We start from the raw sequence: 19,471 nt of genomic DNA, 5'->3' as shown, positions 1-19,471 counted from the left end.
TCGGAGCGTCAAGAGGTTACACGGCTCCTTCGCTGTCTCCTATTAAATTTTATAGATTGTCACTAAAATGAACTACTGCGCATTGATGTGTTGGAGAGCTCCCTGTGTCAAAGCTTAATGCAGATGAAAGTATGTTTGGGCATTTCAAAGGAATGGGTGGAAGGATTTTAAGAAGACCTCCATTCTAAAACGGCATGTACTTGTTCTAAGCCCATTTGTTGTGGTCGCGTAGACTATATTGGTTAACTTTGGGCTATCTGTAACATAGCCGTATATCCTTAATGGACCATCGATATTCCCATTGCTTGTCTGACTCTGAGAGCGTACAACTCCTACATTAAGTTTAGTTTATGTATTATGTGGTTTCTGGGTTGGGCACATTGAAACTAGAAACTGTAGCCTTCAAAACAACTAAACTGAGCTCACGGCTATTTGGTACAGGGTGGTGGCCATGATGTCAGTGAGGATGTGGGCTTGTGAAGAGGCCTGCAAACAGTTACTAATGGGCTATAGCATCCAAACAACATCCAATAATATATATATTTTTTTAAATAAGGAAAATAAAAGCCACCCTAAACCTCATCAATCCAATTAGCGTTTCAGGCCAAGCTTGTGACTGGCATATAAAGTGGATAGTGTTTCCAACCATTGCCAGGTTTGGTATTAAGATAGTAGTGTTTTCTGCTGGGTTCAAGGCTAATCTTGGAACAATGACTTTCATCTTAAATGCTTCTGAGGCAGATGGCTTTAAACTTTTCTGCCAGAAGATAGATTCCAGGTGCACAACCATGGAGCTAGTTCAGTAAATGTGTAATGTGATCTTGCTTTTGAACAGCTGTAAAATATTTTGATAGAGGTATTTATTTATTCTACAAGTCTCAACTGTCCATTTTATGTTGGCCAGTTTAATTATCCTATGGTAGTTAACCAGGCACACCAAATTTTCTTCCCTTCTAGCTCCTGCAGGTCCTCGTCGTCGCCATATTATTTTTTAAAATAACGATTGATACTCGTATATAATTTATGTGACATGTTGGTTGCAATTGGCCTAGTGCCATTAATCTTTATGCAGCGTAGGGGAGGCTGAGCTCTTGTAGATGTTTTGCGTTGCCTTCTTCTTTGTCAGTCCAATTGGAACCGAGAGATGCCACGCTGAGAAATGGGGATTTGTTCTAAGAGCTCCGCCGTGGCTATGTTGAATAAAGTTCACTGGTGTTACTGCATTGGAGTACGTCATATTTGGACGACGTGACTTGTATGTGATCAGAAAATACTGAGTCTTCCATCACACTTAACGTGTTTTTTTTCTTTCTTTTATAAATCCTTATGTTAGGGTGTTGCTAGTTACATGTAACTAGCTACACTCAAGTAGATGCCAGAAATCGACTCTGTTTTATCATTTGTGTCCTTCTATCGGTACTTTTTCTTTGTGATGTGGGTTTTCCAGACATGTAACTGGAAATGGCAAGGGTGTTGAGACAAGCAGCAGGACATAACAAATCGCCGTCCTTGGTTGTGAAAATACCAAAGGTCACTGTATTTCTGGATTCTACCTCAAAGGAGGCCTTGCTCTACGGAGAGTACAGAAGCCAGGGCTCCCGCTTCTGTGGGAGGATTCCCTGGAAAAATGCTCATTTAAAGACGTTCTGAGCGTTTCACTTGTCGGTTTGACACGCTAATCCTTCTCCTAGGAAGAGCTGTGTAGGCGCTGTTTATAGGCGGGCTAAAAAACTCTAAAATAATCCGAGTTTTTCAGCTCCCACCCAGCATTAATACACGCTGTGTATAACCCAGTAAACGTGAAGTTTAAAGCGTCAAACCAATTAAGTTAGCCTTTCTATTCCTTAGTTCTTAGTTTTGCGTTATTTTCTGTGTTTTGACTCAACAGCTCTTTTTTACTCTACAGATATCGAGAGCAATTTATTTTAATGTCACATAAATGTGAAGCAGACGTGTTGAACCTATCTCCACCCCAAGCAGCACTAAACATGGCACTATTTAGCAGTCGTTTTAGTGGTATTCTATTATTTTTGGCTGTTGTGTACTATTGTAGTTCTTTCTGGATGGGAAGGATTGGTGTGTGGTTCTGGCCCATATGAATATGCATCCCTAGGAGATTGTGACAGTCTGGGCGCACAGTCACTGGCTGGTATAATATTAATAATGAAATGTAGTGTTTTTAGGGTTAGAATACTTAGGCCAGTTATCTAAGTTCGCTCATTTAGGGCCAGTGGCGTTTTTTCTTTGTAAAGCTTGGTTCATTGGGTAGTGTTATATGCAATTGGTTTATTATTCTGTATCTTTTCGTCCAATGCAAAACAGAAATCCAATCCGCAAACAAATAATTGTCAAATACGTCCAACTCCGTTCTGCGTGTCATTTCCGTCAGCCATTGTTAGGAGCATTCATGCTGTTGAACATATTGATATAATGTTTCTCAGCCAAAGATCCGTGTGCCTGCGAAGAACAGACGGCACACATCGAACCCGGCCATAGGAAACAAGGACTTCATTAAACTCACGCGAGGGAATTGTGATCGCTTCATGATTATTAATGAAGTATAAAGCCATTCAAAGGACACGGTTTGTCCTTTGCTTCCTAGCCTTGTGTAACTTCCCAGTGGGATCAATTGATTGGTACGGTGCCTGCTGGTATTAAGGGAGCAGATACTGTGAACATGCAGAATTATTTGCCCCTGCTGTGCACGCCTCTGTTAACTTGTTTCTTCTTTTCTATGCCACCTATTTTCTTCCTCCTTCTATTTTCAATTCTTTTAATCTTCTTTCTTCCTGGTAATACCTTTTTACAAGAAATCTCTGCTGAGTTTTTTTGTTGCCCCCAAGCTGTTTGCTTCAATTTATTTTAGTTTCCTAATGTCTTCCGATACGAACCAATTAATTTCCCTGTTATTTATCTAGCTTTGGCGTCACCGGTAATGGGTCTTATATTTACATATTAATGACTTTGCCTTTTTTTAATTTATTTTTTTATTTTGTGATGTGCTAATTCTCAAACTGCAGGGCTTGATACAATTTTGCTAGTTCTACAAAGAACTCCTAGTTAGAGATTGCCCTTCTGCTCCCTACCAGGCAGACTGCGAATGTGAAGTAGAACTCCGCATCGGAAGTATTAATGACATGAACCATATGGTGAAAGCTCTGTTTTGTAAGACCTTAGGAAAAGTAGAAAGTTTATTTTAGTGCTAAAGTCCACTTGCAGCACAGCAGTTATTATGGGGTCAATTGTGGCAATAGAAGGGTTGGAAAGGAGCATCCATGGCCATCCCTATAAAAATACCTGTTGCTAGAATGGGACTGTTTAGTAAAGTTTCTGAACCCGTTGATGAACAGTTGGCTGTTGTGTGCCATGTCACAGATTATAACCAATGGCTTTAAGGATTAATATTGTAATAATATTGTAACCCTGAGAAGTTTCCCATGCCTGCCCGACCAGGCTAATTAGATGAGCTTTCTCTCGTGTTAAAGTCCTGCCTTTTATGCAAGAGAATACAAAATTTACTCTGCTTCATACACTGCTGCACAAGTCCATTATCTCCCGCATTCAGTGATGTGATCCGCAGGTAATAGTATGGCTGGCTATGTAGTGGAAATGAGTTAAACAGCCAGCAGCATGTCCCCTTGGCCGCGGCCATTAGAATAAATGTAAAATCAATATGGAGCAGAAAATAATGGTCTCTCTTTGCACATTTCCCTTGTCCCTTTTTTTTTTTTCCCCTTGAGATTGCGAGTGTATTACTACTTAAGTAATAACACTACTTAAGGAAATACAGAAGGAACTGTTGGAAACTTGTCCTGTTCCGCTGTTTTTATGGATCGTTAGTTTCAGGCTATTTCACACGGAAATGTATATTTTCCGATTGCTTCAATTACCCATCTCTCGCTTTAAGCTTTATTCACCAAAATATGAGTTGTTTTCAATTTGCAATTAAAATTCACTATACGTTATCCAATCCCAGGGAGCATCTGCTTCGTGAAGAGCTTGGTTGGCCCTAAGTAATGCATAATTAAATCTGCTTTTGAATATTGTCTTTTTACATTGTGTAATGCAAAGTTCAGTTTTACCTTCTTATGGAGAAATGTCTCCGGGTTGGCCCTTCGTAATGCCCAGGTGGGTTATGGCTTCAGCTCATCAAATTCAAACTCTTCTTCCAGCTCCCCAATAATGAATGAATCCCAAAGTGTTTTGAAGAGTAGATAAACCTTTGACAGTCAATGGCTAATCAAGCCAAGCGTTAATATTTCCATACTTCTTTTTACTTGATACCTTGTTTTGATTTCTGTCTTTCTTATCCAAGCCATGGTAGGAAATTGGTTTCTTTTTATCTCAGGTCTTGTGTGGAACAAATGGTTGCTTTAAGTGGAATGTTATTAAGCTTATGAGAAGATGGTCAGTTTGATCAGTTGGCGGTCATGAATAAACATGTCTTCTTTTAAGCTTCTAACTGTCTACTTACCTTCTATGTTCGTGTTACAAATATACTCTACTAATGATACTTGCTCTTGTGTTTTAAGGTTCCTCCGAACGGGCAGTGAGAAGGTTTCAGGCAGATGGAGACTATCATTATACTACACTTCTGCTAAGCAAAGATGGGAGTACGTTATACGTGGGGGCGAGGGAAGCCCTCTTTTCACTCAATAGCACAAGCTTTGCTTCCACAGAGGACCAGTTACGGGTAAGCTCTATCCTACTTCTAAGAACGTTCGATTCCTGACCCTGTGCTCTCACTGACTTTGAGGATTCCTGTTCTCTTCCAGCTGACGTGGAAAGCAGATGATGAAAAGAAGAGACAGTGTGCTTTTAAGGGAAAGGATTCCCAGGTATGTCCTACACTATTCCATCGGGTTTATTCCTGTCTGGCTTCTACTGGCCTGCAAAACTGCTTATTTTAGTCAGCGGCCAACTACACTTGAAACCCTGCTTCCTGCATTGAAAAAAAACTGGCCACGTTCTAATCCCACTTCAACGTCAGTGTCAACACATTTTATCGATCATTTACTGTAGTCTCACTGCTTTTAACCATCTGGTGAAAATATCATTATAGCAGAGGAGGATTTTTTTGAAATTCAAGAACAGCAAAAGAGAATTCAATGTCAACCATAGCATGGCTTATTTGCTGTATGTATAATAAACCATTATATATATTTTAGGGCTGATCAAAGAGATTGTCATTCATATTTTACTTGTGTGGCATGTCCACTTTTGATCTGGTTTTCTCATTGAGTAAGGGAGAATTGGGACATGTAGAGGAGGCCTGCGTGTTGTGAAAGCAAATACAGTAACCGAAGCCCCTTTTTATTATTTCAGAGAGACTGTCAGAACTACATCAAGATCCTCTTGCAGCTCAACAGCACGCACTTGTACACCTGTGGAACATACGCCTTCAGCCCTACCTGCACCTACGTTGTAAGTACCAGAGCTGCCGCTTCATGTATTAGAAACTACACACCCAGTCTGGGGTTTTGTTAAAACTGTATTGATTCATAATGTTGTAGCTCTGCCTGTTTTCTGGAGTAACAATATTGACACGTTTCTATGGCCAAGACTATGGGTAAACTGGGCTATAACGCAACCCGTCATTTTGCCATAGGATTTTATCAGCCTGCCCTTTGGAATAATATGAATCTTACATACTGGTTATGGGGAGAAACTAAGTGTATGCACCACAAGTACAATGACTTAACTGTGCTTTTTATGCTTTATTGCCCCAGCTTGTTCACCACCCACAGTGTATAAAGCAGTATTTGTACTAAACACACATTGTAACACCTTACACACCTATCAATACGTGTTTATTCCTGATATTCTCTCTTCTTCTGGCTATGTAGTGTTTTGTTGCTGGAGCAGTTGTTCTAGGCTTATATTGGAAAGCAGCTGTGTGCCAAGAACAGGAAAACTTAATAAATGGCTTGCAACACAAATATTTATGCACACGCCAACTGCTCCCTTCAGACAGATGAATCAAATTGTATCCACAAATGCATTGATACCCAAGGGTGCCCATGCAAATGTGTAATCGCTGCAAACAGGCAGACAAGCAAATTCTGTCTGGGCCACATCGCTGCCTGCAATGGAAACCAATTGAACTATCCCAATCCACTGGCTAGGTGTGCATCTCCTAGATCTGAGTCTGTGCAAGCCAATGTATTGGGAATAAACGGAATAAAATAAAAAAACCATTGTTTCGTGCACAACACGTCCCACTGCGGTGATAAATCCACAAGTCTATTTGTTTAGTAATGATCTACGTTACAAAAATATTAACTTCTTGAGAGACTAGAAAAATGTGCTGAAGTTTTTTTGTTTTCCGTTGTAGAGAATCAAAGATTTTTCTCTGGAAAATGATGCCTCTGGAAATGTTATCGTGGAGGATGGAAAGGGACGGTGTCCTTTTGGTCCAGAGTACAAGTCCAGTGCGATAATGGTCGGTAAGTACAACACCCTGTAACGAAGCTAACCGCTCCAGAATACTGAGATAGGTTGTAGGGTTTTTTACATTTTTTTTTCTTTAAATCTTGCATTTAATCTGCATTTCATTCGATGACTCTTTCTTTCTTTTTTTTTTTTTACGGTCAGATGGAGAAATGTATGCTGGCACGGTCAGCAACTTCCAAGGAAACGAGCCCATCATTTACAAAAGCCATGACAGTAGGATATCATTGAAGACTGAGAACTCCTTGAACTGGCTCCAAGGTTCGCTTTGGTTTCTTCACTGGCTGTGGCTTAACCAGTCTGCATGTTATCCAGCACATGGGTTGGCTGCTTCTCCTGCTTTAGTTATAAGTCAGCTAATCCTATGATGGATGGAGGAAGTGGGGGGTGTCAGGCCACAAGCAAAGGCCATAACATTTTTTTCCCCTGGGCTTTGAGTTAGTGAGTAAATATAAAATCTATGTGTTGATAGCACCAGTAAAATGTCCAGCGTATGTATAGGTAAATTTACTTCCATGCCAGTCCCTGGGCTGTGTGCCTAGATGCACATGCAGAGATGCCCGTATTTTACTAGCTCGGTGTATAGATTCGGTTTCATCCTAAACAAAGCACGCCGCCTTGTATTTACATGCCGGGTGTCATTTAAATGTCCCTGTCCTGTATGTTTTATTTGCATATTTAAGGAAGTTTGTGAGTACTCAGGATAGACTTGACACGGCACTGGGCATTTCCTGGGATGTTAATCATTAATCATATCGTTATAAAATTATTAATGGAGCTGGCATGTGCGTCTATGGCGATTAGTAGTGGAGAGGACCTTTTAATTATAACGGTCTGATTGCTTTGTCATTGCAGATCCAGCTTTTGTTGGCTCTGCTCACATCCCAGAGAGCCTTCCCAAAGGGAATCCAGTGGGAGATGATGATAAGATCTACTTTTTCTTCAGCGAGACAGGGAAGGAGTTTGATTTTTTTGAGAACACCATTGTTTCCAGGATTGCACGTGTATGCAAGGTAACTTATGAGCCGAATGCTCCAACAGATGCATTTATGATTGTTCTGTTTCTGTGCCGTTAATAAACACTGCCCATAGCAAACTTATACGTGAACACTGTGGTCTATTTTAGAACACCGGTATATTTTCTACATAGCGTCAGTAGGTGTACATCTCATTGAATGTATAACCAAAAGCCGCGAAGCCAGAGGTCACATTGCTGCGCATGTAGTAAATTACTGCCCTGCCCTGCCCTGCTGAATTTCACTCCTAGGTAGCTGCAGCTTCTCAGCTAAAATTCCCTGAAGTTGTTTCTAGAATAAAATATGCTGGAGAATTACTGGGACCATTTCTGTGTTTATTGATAGGTCTCCTTATCTCTGATTACAAGACCTTTTTACATGTGTCAAAGAACATTTGTGGAAAGTCAGGAAAGTACATTTTATCAGCCTCAGAGATCCACACGTTGTAAAGAACCTAGGTTTCAGAATGTTTGAAAGACCATGTGATATAAATGCCCTGTTGGTGTGGAACGTCATCCTTGTAAATCCAGGTAGCCCATCACTGGCTGTGAATGAAGAGATGGAGGGCCAACGTTGGGCTATAAACACCACAGATCGCTTGGTTTTGTTAGTAGAACCGCCACTATGTCTAATGACAGGAGACTTTTACAAGATATAAAAGCTGTTATATTTATGGTTCTTCTTGTCTCCTTTAACACTGTATTTATGCCCTCTGCACAGGGAGACCTTGGTGGTGAGCGCGTCCTACAGCGGAGGTGGACTTCATTCCTAAAGGCCCAGCTTCTGTGCATCCGCGAGGATGATGGCTTTCCCTTCAATGTCCTACAAGACATGTTTGTTCTCGTACCTGGAGAAGCAGACTGGCAGAACACAATTTTTTATGGGGTCTTCACATCACAGTGGTATGCAAAATATTAGTATCCAGACAACAGAACAATGGCTGTAGTTAGATCACCATGTTGTCACTCAACCCTTATTTTGATTTCTTGGTATTTTGCGTATAGCAGTATAACTCGCTTGAATTTAGGTTTAAATATTCGTGCATTGCATGCATCAAGTGATCTGTACTAGACTAGTAATTGGTACAGACTTTACAGGGACTTCTATAAGTATATAAACCATGTGAACTTAATAAACCCTATTAAAAAGCTACATTTTCTAGTATCCTTGTGTATAGCGACCATTCTCCTTTTGTTATCTCAGTCTTGCAGAAATCTATATGATATTTAATGAAAAACCAGAGTTGAGGCTAGTCTGTGTTATGTGTTTCTGTAGGTTGATGGATATAGTTTTAGATAAACACAGAGCAATGTTTTGTGATTGTGAATCTATGTGGATGTCCTTTCTAGGAATAAAGGGGGAGCAGGTAGTTCTGCTGTGTGTGCATTCAACATGGACGATGTCCAGAAGGCATTCGGTGGTCTCTATAAAGAAGTAAACCGCGAAACCCAACAGTGGTACACTTATACCAACTCTGTCCCGGAGCCACGGCCTGGAGCTGTAAGTAATAGAGTCCATATGCATGTCCCTACAGGGTTAAATAAACCCTCAACTTGTGTGTTTGATTTTAGGGGCCAAAATATTTGGCTCCAACAATTATTCACGATAAGTCTTTGCAACACCACTGATCTTTATAGAGAGGACTTCTGGTGCAAGTGACACAGTTGCCATAGTAACCAAATGGTACCTTACTGCTGACTGCACCGCTTTTACTACTTTGCACCAGCATAAAGCATAAAAGCAAAAGGCTGAATGAGCAGGATATGAAATCCTAGTTTAGGTGTAAAATCAGAATGTTAAAGCCTATTTTGTAACAAATAACCTAGATACTGTATGGGTTGCTGCACGAAGCCACACCTGCAGGAAATCCAATTACTGGATCTGGTTAGTGTATTGTTTTGTAATGGTGACAGTGCTTCATGTTCTGAAGGCTCGGTAAAGCCGTGTATGGAAGTTTTTTCTGGGAGGAAATACTGGAGATGAGACAGATGGGTTTCAGTTCAAAATATGCATTTTAATCATCCTGTTCAGCTGCATCCATATTGCCCTCTAGTGGGGAAAGCTGCTCTTCACACCTCTCGGCGTCAGCTGTTAAAATTAATCATTTTTATATATCACAATAGTGCATAACCAACAGCGCGCGGCAGATGAAAATCAATTCCTCTCTTCAAATGCCTGACCGAGTCCTGAACTTCATCAAAGATCATTTCTTGATGGACAGCGCCATAAGGAGCAAGCCACTGCTACTCCAGACACAAATACGTTACCAGCAGATCAGCGTGCAGAATGTCAAAGGCCTGGGAAGTGACTACACCGTTATGTTCCTGGGAACAGGTGAGAGCAAGTGGCGAGAACCAGGAATGAGGTCAATCCGCCCGCCGGATAACTGTATTTGGACACTGTATCCAGAAAGCATGTTTTTTTGGATAGGGACCTGGACAGATTTTCATTAACATCTCTCAGTGTTAGAAATAGGAGGACAATTTATGTGTTAACTAGTGTTTCCAAAAGACTTCTCTATCATATATATATATATATATACATATATATACACACAATTGTTTTTTTTAAAGAATGTTTTTAGGTGACTAGTATATCTGAAATGTATACTTTATTTGATTGTTGTTTTTTTTTTTTTCTCTTTGCTTAATGGTCTAAAATATTGGTCCCTATTGAATCATTTTTAAACGAGTGGCCCTTTAACACTTTGCTTACCTATAAGGGGACCATATCATGTTGATAGGGTTTGTTTTATTCAGCATTATTTAAATATGACCTAAATCAGGGCTTGACAAATTTGTTGTGAATCTAGGCGCCAGGTAAAAAAGTTAGGAGCCAGGATTTTTTTAAACTAACAGTTGGTTAGGAGTGATCGGATCATCATCAGCCCACTTACTAAACTCACAGCGTTTGACCTGGAAGCACCCTGGACTTTCAGGTCAGTGCTGTTTTTTTTTTTTTATTATTATTTTTTTTTAACTCTTTCGATGCTGATGTTCCATTGGAGCACAGCATTGACTGATATTTAGTCCCCACAAGCTTGTGGGGAAAAATGTTAACCCCTGCAATGCCACGAATGTGTCATACACAAGTGTGGCATTGAAGGGGTTAACGCTGCACTGTCGCTCTCATGGAGCGATCAGGCAGCAGGGGGGTGTTGGGGCTGGTGTCCACACTCATGTGGAGACCAAAGAACCTTCTCCCCTGTCCCTGAAGCTGCCTCTGGCAGCTGGGACTCAATTGCTGGTCTATAGACCAGCCATTGCAGGGGGGAGTCTCTGATGACTGCTGTAGGCTTCCATGCCTACAGGAATCATCAAAGGGCTTGTGGGGGCTCGTTTTTGCTGTTGCTGGTCTGCCTGGAAGCAGACCACCAGCAGCAGAGCCCCGTACAAAACGGGAATTAACCCCTAAATGCTGCGATCGCGGCATTGAAGGGGTTAACGCTGCACTGTCGCTCTCATGGAGCGATCAGGCAGCAGGGGGGTGTTGGGTCAGGTCCCCACACTTGTGTGGGGAACCAATCAACACACAACCCCCTTCCCTGAAGCTGCCTGTGGCAGCTGATAACACGATTGCTGGTTTTGCAGCAACCGCGGTTTCAGCCTACAGGATCACTCCGTGGGAGTGATCTCAGGCTCGGGGGCGGGCTCTGAGTGGCTGTGCTGTCTGCCCAGACTCCTGGGCAGACAGCAGCAGCAACGCCCCCGTGTGGTTACTCAGCCTGTTACATCCACATTTTTTTATGGATGTAAGAGGCTGACAAAACCTAGGCGCCAGGACAAAATTCTCTGTCGCCATGGCGACCTGGCGCCTGGGATTTGTCGAGCCCTGACCTAAATAATTATTTACCTTTTTTAAGTATTACTGCAAGCAGGACCATTCCATGAGTTTTCTCAGTGATTTAACTTGCATTATGCAGATACAAATGTAAATACATTTTAGTCCATCTATTTAATGGAATACCTCTTTTGTTTCGCTTTTAATTTACAGATGATGGCAGACTGCACAAAGCGGTCAATATAAGGAACAAGGTCCACATTATTGAGGAAATTCAGCTGTTCAAGAAAAAACAGCCAGTTCATGAGCTCCTGATTGATCACAATAAGGTAATAATATACATCATATACAAATCAACATTGGAATGTAGAGTTCTTGTATTTTGAAAAATTTGCTAATATTCAATCACATGTGAAGTAAGTGAGGTGTGTCCAGAATAATGGTTTTCCTCTCATATCATTACCACATACACACACATACATACACACATATATAAATAAATTTAAAATTCATTTAAAACTATACTAATATGGTGTGGTCATTTGACTTAACGTATATTCTCCTTCTGCCGCAGGGTCTGGTATATGCGTCTTCACACTCGGTTGTAGTGCAAGTCCCCGTCTCAAACTGTAGTATGTACAGGACGTGTGGAGAGTGCATCCTGTCCCGGGATCCGTATTGCGCATGGAGTAAGAGAGGCTGTCACACTCTGCCCCACCATATACACGACCCCAAGTAAGCTGCGTCCTCGATGTTGTGCGTATGCCGGGCCACGCGCCCCTGCTGCTCGTGTGCTTTCCGTTCTGAACAAACGTTCTGTGTTCTGTGTTTCAGACATTGGGCCCAAGATATAGAGAATGCAGACACTGAAAAACACTGTCAACACGGCAATCACACGATTGCTACCGGCCGCGTTAACCGGACAAATGGTGAGCATGGATACATGGTATTTTCACATACTGGATAGTGACGGAATACTTTGCACTTAAAATATTAGGGCTGTACTTGGCACCGGACCTTTTTAAGATTCTATGGAATTGGATCACTTTATGTGGGTCGGAAATGAGGGCTTCTGTGTATAACGCCATTTCCCCCCAAAAATGTACTTGGTACCGGAGATTGGGTCACGCTATGAACTGCTCATAATCGGATTACTTCCAGTTGCATACATCAGAATATAATGGCGCGGTAGGATGAGGACACTGATCTTTAAATCTAACTTTTTAAAATGAAGCCTTTGTCGGCGTAGAAAGCGATCGCTACGCTGGTAACTGGTTATCACCCAGTGAGACCGGATTGAATGAGGCCTGGAAAACATATAAATAATAAACACTCATGCAAGTATCGGGTGACGTGTAATTAAAGCGGTTATTCAGGACCGGCGGTGTATATGATAGGGTGTGGTGGTTTGCATATGATGTTACACCAGTCACGGGATATCTTGTGTGTGATGTACATGTGTGACGCTTGCAGGAATGTTTATTCACAGGATGTATTGGATCGCACAAGGGAAGTTATCGATACCAACATGAATTCACTTTATGGGGAATAACAGAGACGTACATTCAAATCGTACAACATAATTAATGATTGTGGTCATCTCCATTTATTTCATAGCACTATACAAACATATCTTTTAGAAACATTCAGAGGCTGTATTGTGGTGTTGGATACCTGTTCTCTAGAATGTTGTATATTCTGGAAAAAGTCTAAAGAAATGGTTTACAGAATACAAACTATCAGGAAAGACTAAGGGATCTCAACATGTAAAGTATAACTTGGAGGAAAGATGCAAGAGGGAACATTGAAATACATAAAGAGGGAAAGAGACAAAATCAACAGGCCATTGTCAAAAATGGGATAAGGGTATTCAGCAGAAATGTACATTTTTAGCTTCTCCTAATTTAAGTTGATACCTATTATTATGTAAAGTTACATAAGCTTTTTGAGAGTGACATCTTTTCTAGCTTGTTTCAATGGAAAAATCCTTTATTTGAGACCTGTGAATGCTAAAATACTGTCTTAAAAATGCTTATGCATTATACCCATTATTGTTATTTACTGGTGGGACCCTAGGAATGCATCTCACAGCAGCAATCTGATTATAAAGAGATAATGAAAAACAATTATTTGCCTACTAATCCATGCATGTTTTGTTCACAGAAGAAGGAATACCATGTGAGAAGATTCTCCTGGACTCAAAAGCAAGAAATTTGTTGAGTTGTAAACTTTCTTCCAACTTGGCGACTCGTTTGTGGTTTCATAATGGGAAAGAGATTAATTCCGCTTACTTAGTTTTACAAAACGGAGATCTGATCCTTCTGAGTAGACCGGAGAGGCTGGGGATATATGAGTGTTGGTCAGTTGAAGAGGACTTCAGGAAGCTGATGGTCAAGTATTGCGTGGAGCCAGAGGCCATGGTCAAGACAACCACTCAAAGCACAGAAACGGAAATGGTAATTCAGAAAGTTAGTACGATTGATAAGATTGTAAATGCCTCCACGTTCATCTCTTCTGGCAGCCATTCTGCTAAGCAGCTCGGGAAGTCCTACTGGAACGAATTTATAATCATGACGACATTATTTGGAGTGGTTGTGGTCATCGTAGTACTTTTCTTCCTCTACAAGAAACGTAAGGGAATGAAATCCATTCTGAAGCCGGTGGAGCATCCTGAGAAGCAACGCCAAAAATCTCGTAAAAATGGAAAACCGGCAGAAAGTTTGCCGTTAAATGGGACCAGTGCCCCGGTTCCCACAGCTGACCACAAAGGTTATCAGACTCTTAATGACAACTACATCATCAACACTCCTACTCACGACCCATTAATCATTAATAACATATCGGAATCTGAGAAAAGACCGTTAAATGTCAAAGACACGCTCGTAGAGGTGTCCCCCACTTGCCAAAGACCCAGGGTACGGCTAGGATCGGAAATACGGGATTCAGTGGTATGAGGTCATCAAAACAAACCATATCCATATATATATATAAAATATAAGCCACAAAGGACTAGACGGGGTGGCTTTGTGCTCTGCGTAGTAAGCTGGAAAGCCTTTATTATTTATGCATGCTGTTTGGAAGATGGAGGTGACGTTTCACATTGTCATCCTGTGTACGTTGAAGAAAAAAAAGCTTCTTTGTGCAGGCACTGTAAGTGTGTGTTGTGGAATGAAACAAAGGTCTTTTTATTCCAGTCATCACATGGATCGATAAAACACATTGTTTCCTCATAAGGAACAAAATGCATTGAGTTTCTGACAATCATCGTGTTTGGAAATGTCTGCCAATCATTTCCCCAGTCACTTGATGAACATTATAGAAGCACAGAGACGACGGTCACCAAATAAATCTGCCCAGGGTTATTGTTGGGGTTTTTTTTAGCAAAAATGATAGACTTCACAACCATTCCTGAACAAGGAGATGATAAAGCAAGTAGCACAAGATGGCAACACTGCCAGCCGCCAGCAGAGTTGTGGCAAATTCCAGTGTACTCTAAGAATCCTCTTTCCAAACCTGTTGAGGGGAGAAGGGAACTGTTCTGGGTTTTTTTTATAGGATACTGTATTTTTTTTCCTTCTTTTTAACGGACACATTGTTTTGTATTTGTCTCATGGAATATATTTTGTTTTCTTGGAAAAAGAATGTGAAACCTAAAATTGGTGTTTTGCGTGGCACCAACAACCAGCTATAATCTGCCTGTAGCACAAGGGACTTGACTTTGTTCTTTAAGTTATGAAACCATTAACAATTGCAAAGGGAACATATGTTTTTTTGTTTTTTTTAAATTTAGGGCTATATTGACATAGGGGTGCTTTATGCTTGTAAGGCGTCTGTCTGTTTTCTGTTCACATTTTTAAGCAAATTGTGTTATATTATTACTTTTTCTATTTGAACCAAGTGTGGCACATTCATAAAGAGCTTGTTGAGCATCGTCGGAATGCACGTTGGCTTCAGCAAGCACAGTATATATCGGCGGTATCCTTCTAAGGGGTGGAGGACTAAAAGTCCCATCATCGTCAGATTGAACCATAGACCACCTTTTTATGGTTAAAACTGTTGTTTGAATTGTATATTATCATTAATGTAGATAGAAGTGTAGGAAACCTGCTGATGGAGAAATCTTGTGTTCCTCATGTTAAATCTACTGCAGTATATGGTGTAAATGTAACATGTTAACACGTATGTAATATGGATCTTTGCAGTATTTGTCAAAATGTCAAAAATGCCAGCAAAATGCACAGCTATATGATGAAAAGGATGACACTCCCATAGTATTGCCTTGAAATGATTGTTGCTGAAAAAACATGATTTTACTCAATTTCTACTGTTCTAGAACACTGACAATGTGGTATTATTGTTAAAATACAAATGTAATATATATTTAATTTCTCAACTAAACTCTGACATTCCCACATCCCTGTAGTGGCTGCAGTATTGCCACAGTAGTGTCCTGCGATGGAGACGCAACAAAGTCTGAGAGATATCGCACCGTCACGGCTTCATTCCAGAGGCGAACAAAATGCAGTGGAATGATACAAATCAAGATATGAGAAGCACAAGAAAGTTGTGGATTTTTACTGGCATTTTCCAGTATAGACCAGAATAAAAAAGTAACCTTGTTGGGCAGAGGAAACCTCACAGCCGCTGGAAATGTAAAATGTCCTATTTTATGGATGACTCTATCTGTGTGAGAGAAGACAACTATGATCGGGATACAAAAGTTTGGTACACATTATCATCTTTTTAGAATTCACACATATACCCCAAAATGTGTAGCATTCCCAGTTTCCGTATACTAAAACAACCTCTGCTTCAAAAACAATCATATTGTAGGCACTTGATCTGCTACGTGTTGGCATGCAGTCACGTGTGACAGAGCTGTGCGATTGTGTGTCAGAGGATACACGGTGTTCAAAGTGCCTGCATCTGGCATCCATTAACCAAAATGAGTGCACAACAGAACTAAGAAAGCCAGACTATTGTAGCTATGACTAGAAACCGTACGATCATGTGCGCCTTACCACAAAGCATACTTCCGAATGACCCTTCTTGTTGTAAATATCAATGTTGAGCTTTTTGTGCCAAACCGTCAGTTTATCATATGGATTTGTCCCCCGTTTCTAGATCAGTTTCCTTGTAGAAAGAATGTGTTAAACTGTGTGTTGCTGTTTTGTTCAGTTTTCCTTTTTTTAATGTATGCACTTTATAATTTTTAATAAAATGTTTAAAAATTACAACTTCGTTGGCTATCTACACTCACATGAACAAGAAAATATATCGACTACTGTTTGGGTTACATAGTATTGGCAACAGGAATGTAGAATTTGTACCCGACACGAAAAGTATTTGAAATCTAGGAGAAAAAAATGAGGTTTTGGACAAAAAGTAAGTAATTTGTCGAAGTCGATTACCTTTTTATTGAGCCAACAAAAGAAAATGTAAGGTTAAATAAGCCGTTGGAAACTACGCATGCCATGCATATTAGACACCTAGTTGCCATCCAAATGTATGGCTGTGGAAGGTGAGATTGAGTATGCTGTGGGCTGTAATGATGGCTGTAACTAGGATATGATGGCACCGGTAGAACGAACCCTGTAACCTGGGAAGCTAATTGTTAGGAGAGTCCTTGCCCAGGACAGCTTTGGCAGTTGGGCCTATAAGAAGCAATGCTCACGCTGTTCCCAAAAGGAGCCCAGAACAATTGACGTTGGCGCTTGTCCTTATTTGGTTTATTAGAGAAAATTGTATACTGGAAAGTTTTTTTTGGGGGGGGGGGGGGGGTTTATATATATATATATTTTTTTGTGTGTTTTTTGTTCCCCATGGGTAAGGGGTCATACAGTGGTCACAAGGGTTTGTCATCCCTGTCAAATAACCCTGTTTTATTACATGAGCAATCAAAGCAAAATATAACTGGGGGATAAAGAAGTAAGGGAGGATAGCGGTAAGTGTAGGAGTCGCTGCGGCCGGTCTGCTATGTTATGTTTAAACCTCTGTTACCAGGGTTTTTGTGCCTCAATTACCGGAGCTATTTTTTTCTGTATGTCGGTTTAACCATTAGGTCCCTTTGCTGTGAATATTTTACTCATGTAAACTATATATTGGGTTTTTTTCAAGGAGAGAGATGGCACATTCCTTTGGTACCATGGTTATATCATTAGCTGAATATTTAATATGAAAATAGAGGAGCGCACAACATTCAGCGCATGCCCAGTGAATACCATTCAAAAACACCTACGTAATAAATATTGGGGTTTCTGTCACACTATATGGCCATATATATAGCTTTTGGGGTTTTTTGCTTTTTATTTGGTTTTCTGGACATTACAGGGCACAAGGTGGAACATACCAGTATATTGGGTCACCATGCTCCTGTGACAATATATATTTCTGGAGAGCAGAGTATTTCATCAGAGTATTAAGACGTTTGTCATGCAGCCATTTATCAATCAATCTGTATTGCTTAGTATATTTTGCAGAGAAATTCCGTCAAACTTGTTCTGTTGCATTTCCATCACGGAATACCCCACACGCATAGGTTTTTGTTTGTTTGGTTTTTTTTGGTTATGTGCCAATTCAAATACCTTTCCCCTTGTGGCTTACACCAACCTGGAATCCTTCCTAATACCTTTTTTTGTAACAGACTCTGCATCTGTTTTTGCTCCTCTAGTTTGGCACCGTTGGGGGGCCGTGTGGAAGGAAAATACCTGCCGGTAAGACTCCAGATATTTTCGTCATGCACAATTGGGGTGGCATCCTCAAAGAGATTATCCCTCAGTCTTTTTAATTGGTATTGCAGGAAAGTGTAGGTCTTTAAAGATACATGTTTCTTGTACGGCACATACGAATTGAACATGGCAACCATGTAAGTGGCCACCTTCTTATACCAGGTTCTGGTCTTCAGTAAGACTGGGTACATGTGTAAACCCTAGACGTGCAAGTGGACCGAAAACGATTCAGACAATTTTTTTGTCCATTTGTTTCCAGGCAATGGATTTCGTTCCGAGCATTTGGTTCAGGGGCGTTTTGAACTGGGGAATGAAATTTGTTGCCCAGTGCCCACATTCACTCTCACTCTCTCTTTGGCCTCACTTGAACTTGGGGCAATATGGTGGTGCTTGCAGTGATGTCCACTCCCTGATCCTCCAACATTATATATATATATATATATATATATATATATATAATATAAAAAATTTAATGCTTGGGGTGGGGCTGTAGGGTAGGATGGAGGAGGGCTAAATGGTATATTTGAAGGTAGATTTGGAGTTTGGGTTTTTCTGCAGGAATCTCAAAGGGATGCTCTCTCTTACCACAAATCACTAAAGATGGCGGAGAGAGGCACAGTAACTGATATTTGTCATCACAGCGATCACATGACTGTTCCATCATCTTGTCGGTTCTCACTGGATTGCTCATGGGAGCGCACCATGGAATTTAACAGGACATAACGGTTTGTCCAACAGGTAATCCTGCCACAGCTTTTCTGGATGTACCATAGGTCCATAGGCTAACAAACGGGTTAAAGCAACAGTTCTATGTAGTCATGTGGTCTCTTCCTGTTTTCCAGTTAATTTCCTCTTCAGAAAGCCCCTTCTTTCTGCAGTATCTCGCGGAAGTTTCCGTGTTGTATGGGTCGTCGGTTAAATCTCGTATATTCTAGCTGGGTGACCTTGCTGGCAAGGTTGGGTCTATATTGTATATCTTGTAGTAAATATGTCTGGAATCTGGTTAGTAAGTTGCACTGGCTTTGTTTTCTCTTTTTTTTTATCTTGATTTAAAGTTATAAAGCTCAGTAAAATGACTGCCTTCTGTATTTCCACAACAGGAGCTTTGGATCACTGACAGGTTATAGTCTTCTACGTACATACAATTGTCCTGGTATATCTACACCATTTAGGATTTCCATGGGAGAATAAATAAAAAAAAAATAATAAAAAAAAAAATCAAGTGATAATGCAAAGTGTGTTTTATTAGATTTAAATTACTTTAAAAAATAGAAAACATGTTACAGCGCTCAAATAATGCATTATGTGGTAGAAAACTGGATATAATTTGTGCAGAGTCTCAGACTGTTGAAATGTTTTTTGGTTTTTTTTAAATAATGAAATGTAAAATGAATTTCTTAAACTTTGCTAGCATTACTAACTAAGGTTTTAAAAAACAGGCATCTGATTGTAGCTGCCGCGGTCCTGACAGCCTGCTGCTCGCGGATTGCCGCTAGA

General features: G+C 40.5%; 1 protein-coding gene across 1 annotated transcript in view; it reads left to right on the top strand.

The window, feature by feature from the left end:
* The window catches only part of LOC149299976 (semaphorin-4B-like), a 29,419-nt gene extending 15,219 nt beyond the window's left edge, over positions 1-14,200 (top strand). Inside the window, exons 2-14 of the mRNA XM_089485482.1 lie at positions 4,533-4,693; positions 4,776-4,838; positions 5,326-5,424; positions 6,335-6,446; positions 6,595-6,711; positions 7,306-7,463; positions 8,187-8,368; positions 8,816-8,966; positions 9,590-9,800; positions 11,460-11,575; positions 11,821-11,981; positions 12,081-12,175; positions 13,416-14,200. Coding sequence (XP_089341608.1) covers positions 4,533-4,693; positions 4,776-4,838; positions 5,326-5,424; positions 6,335-6,446; positions 6,595-6,711; positions 7,306-7,463; positions 8,187-8,368; positions 8,816-8,966; positions 9,590-9,800; positions 11,460-11,575; positions 11,821-11,981; positions 12,081-12,175; positions 13,416-14,200 — 2,411 coding nt within the window. The remainder of the gene's footprint in view (positions 1-4,532; positions 4,694-4,775; positions 4,839-5,325; positions 5,425-6,334; positions 6,447-6,594; positions 6,712-7,305; positions 7,464-8,186; positions 8,369-8,815; positions 8,967-9,589; positions 9,801-11,459; positions 11,576-11,820; positions 11,982-12,080; positions 12,176-13,415) is intronic.
* The last annotated feature ends 5,271 nt before the right edge of the window (positions 14,201-19,471 follow it).

This window comes from Sceloporus occidentalis, unplaced genomic scaffold (assembly GCF_023333645.1).
Source record: "Sceloporus occidentalis isolate IW3139 unplaced genomic scaffold, rSceOcc1.0.p SCAF_26, whole genome shotgun sequence".
Taxonomy (NCBI): Eukaryota; Metazoa; Chordata; class Lepidosauria; order Squamata; family Phrynosomatidae; genus Sceloporus; species Sceloporus occidentalis.
The sequence above is the reverse complement of the archived record's forward strand: the minus strand, read 5'-3'. Positions and strand labels throughout refer to the sequence as shown.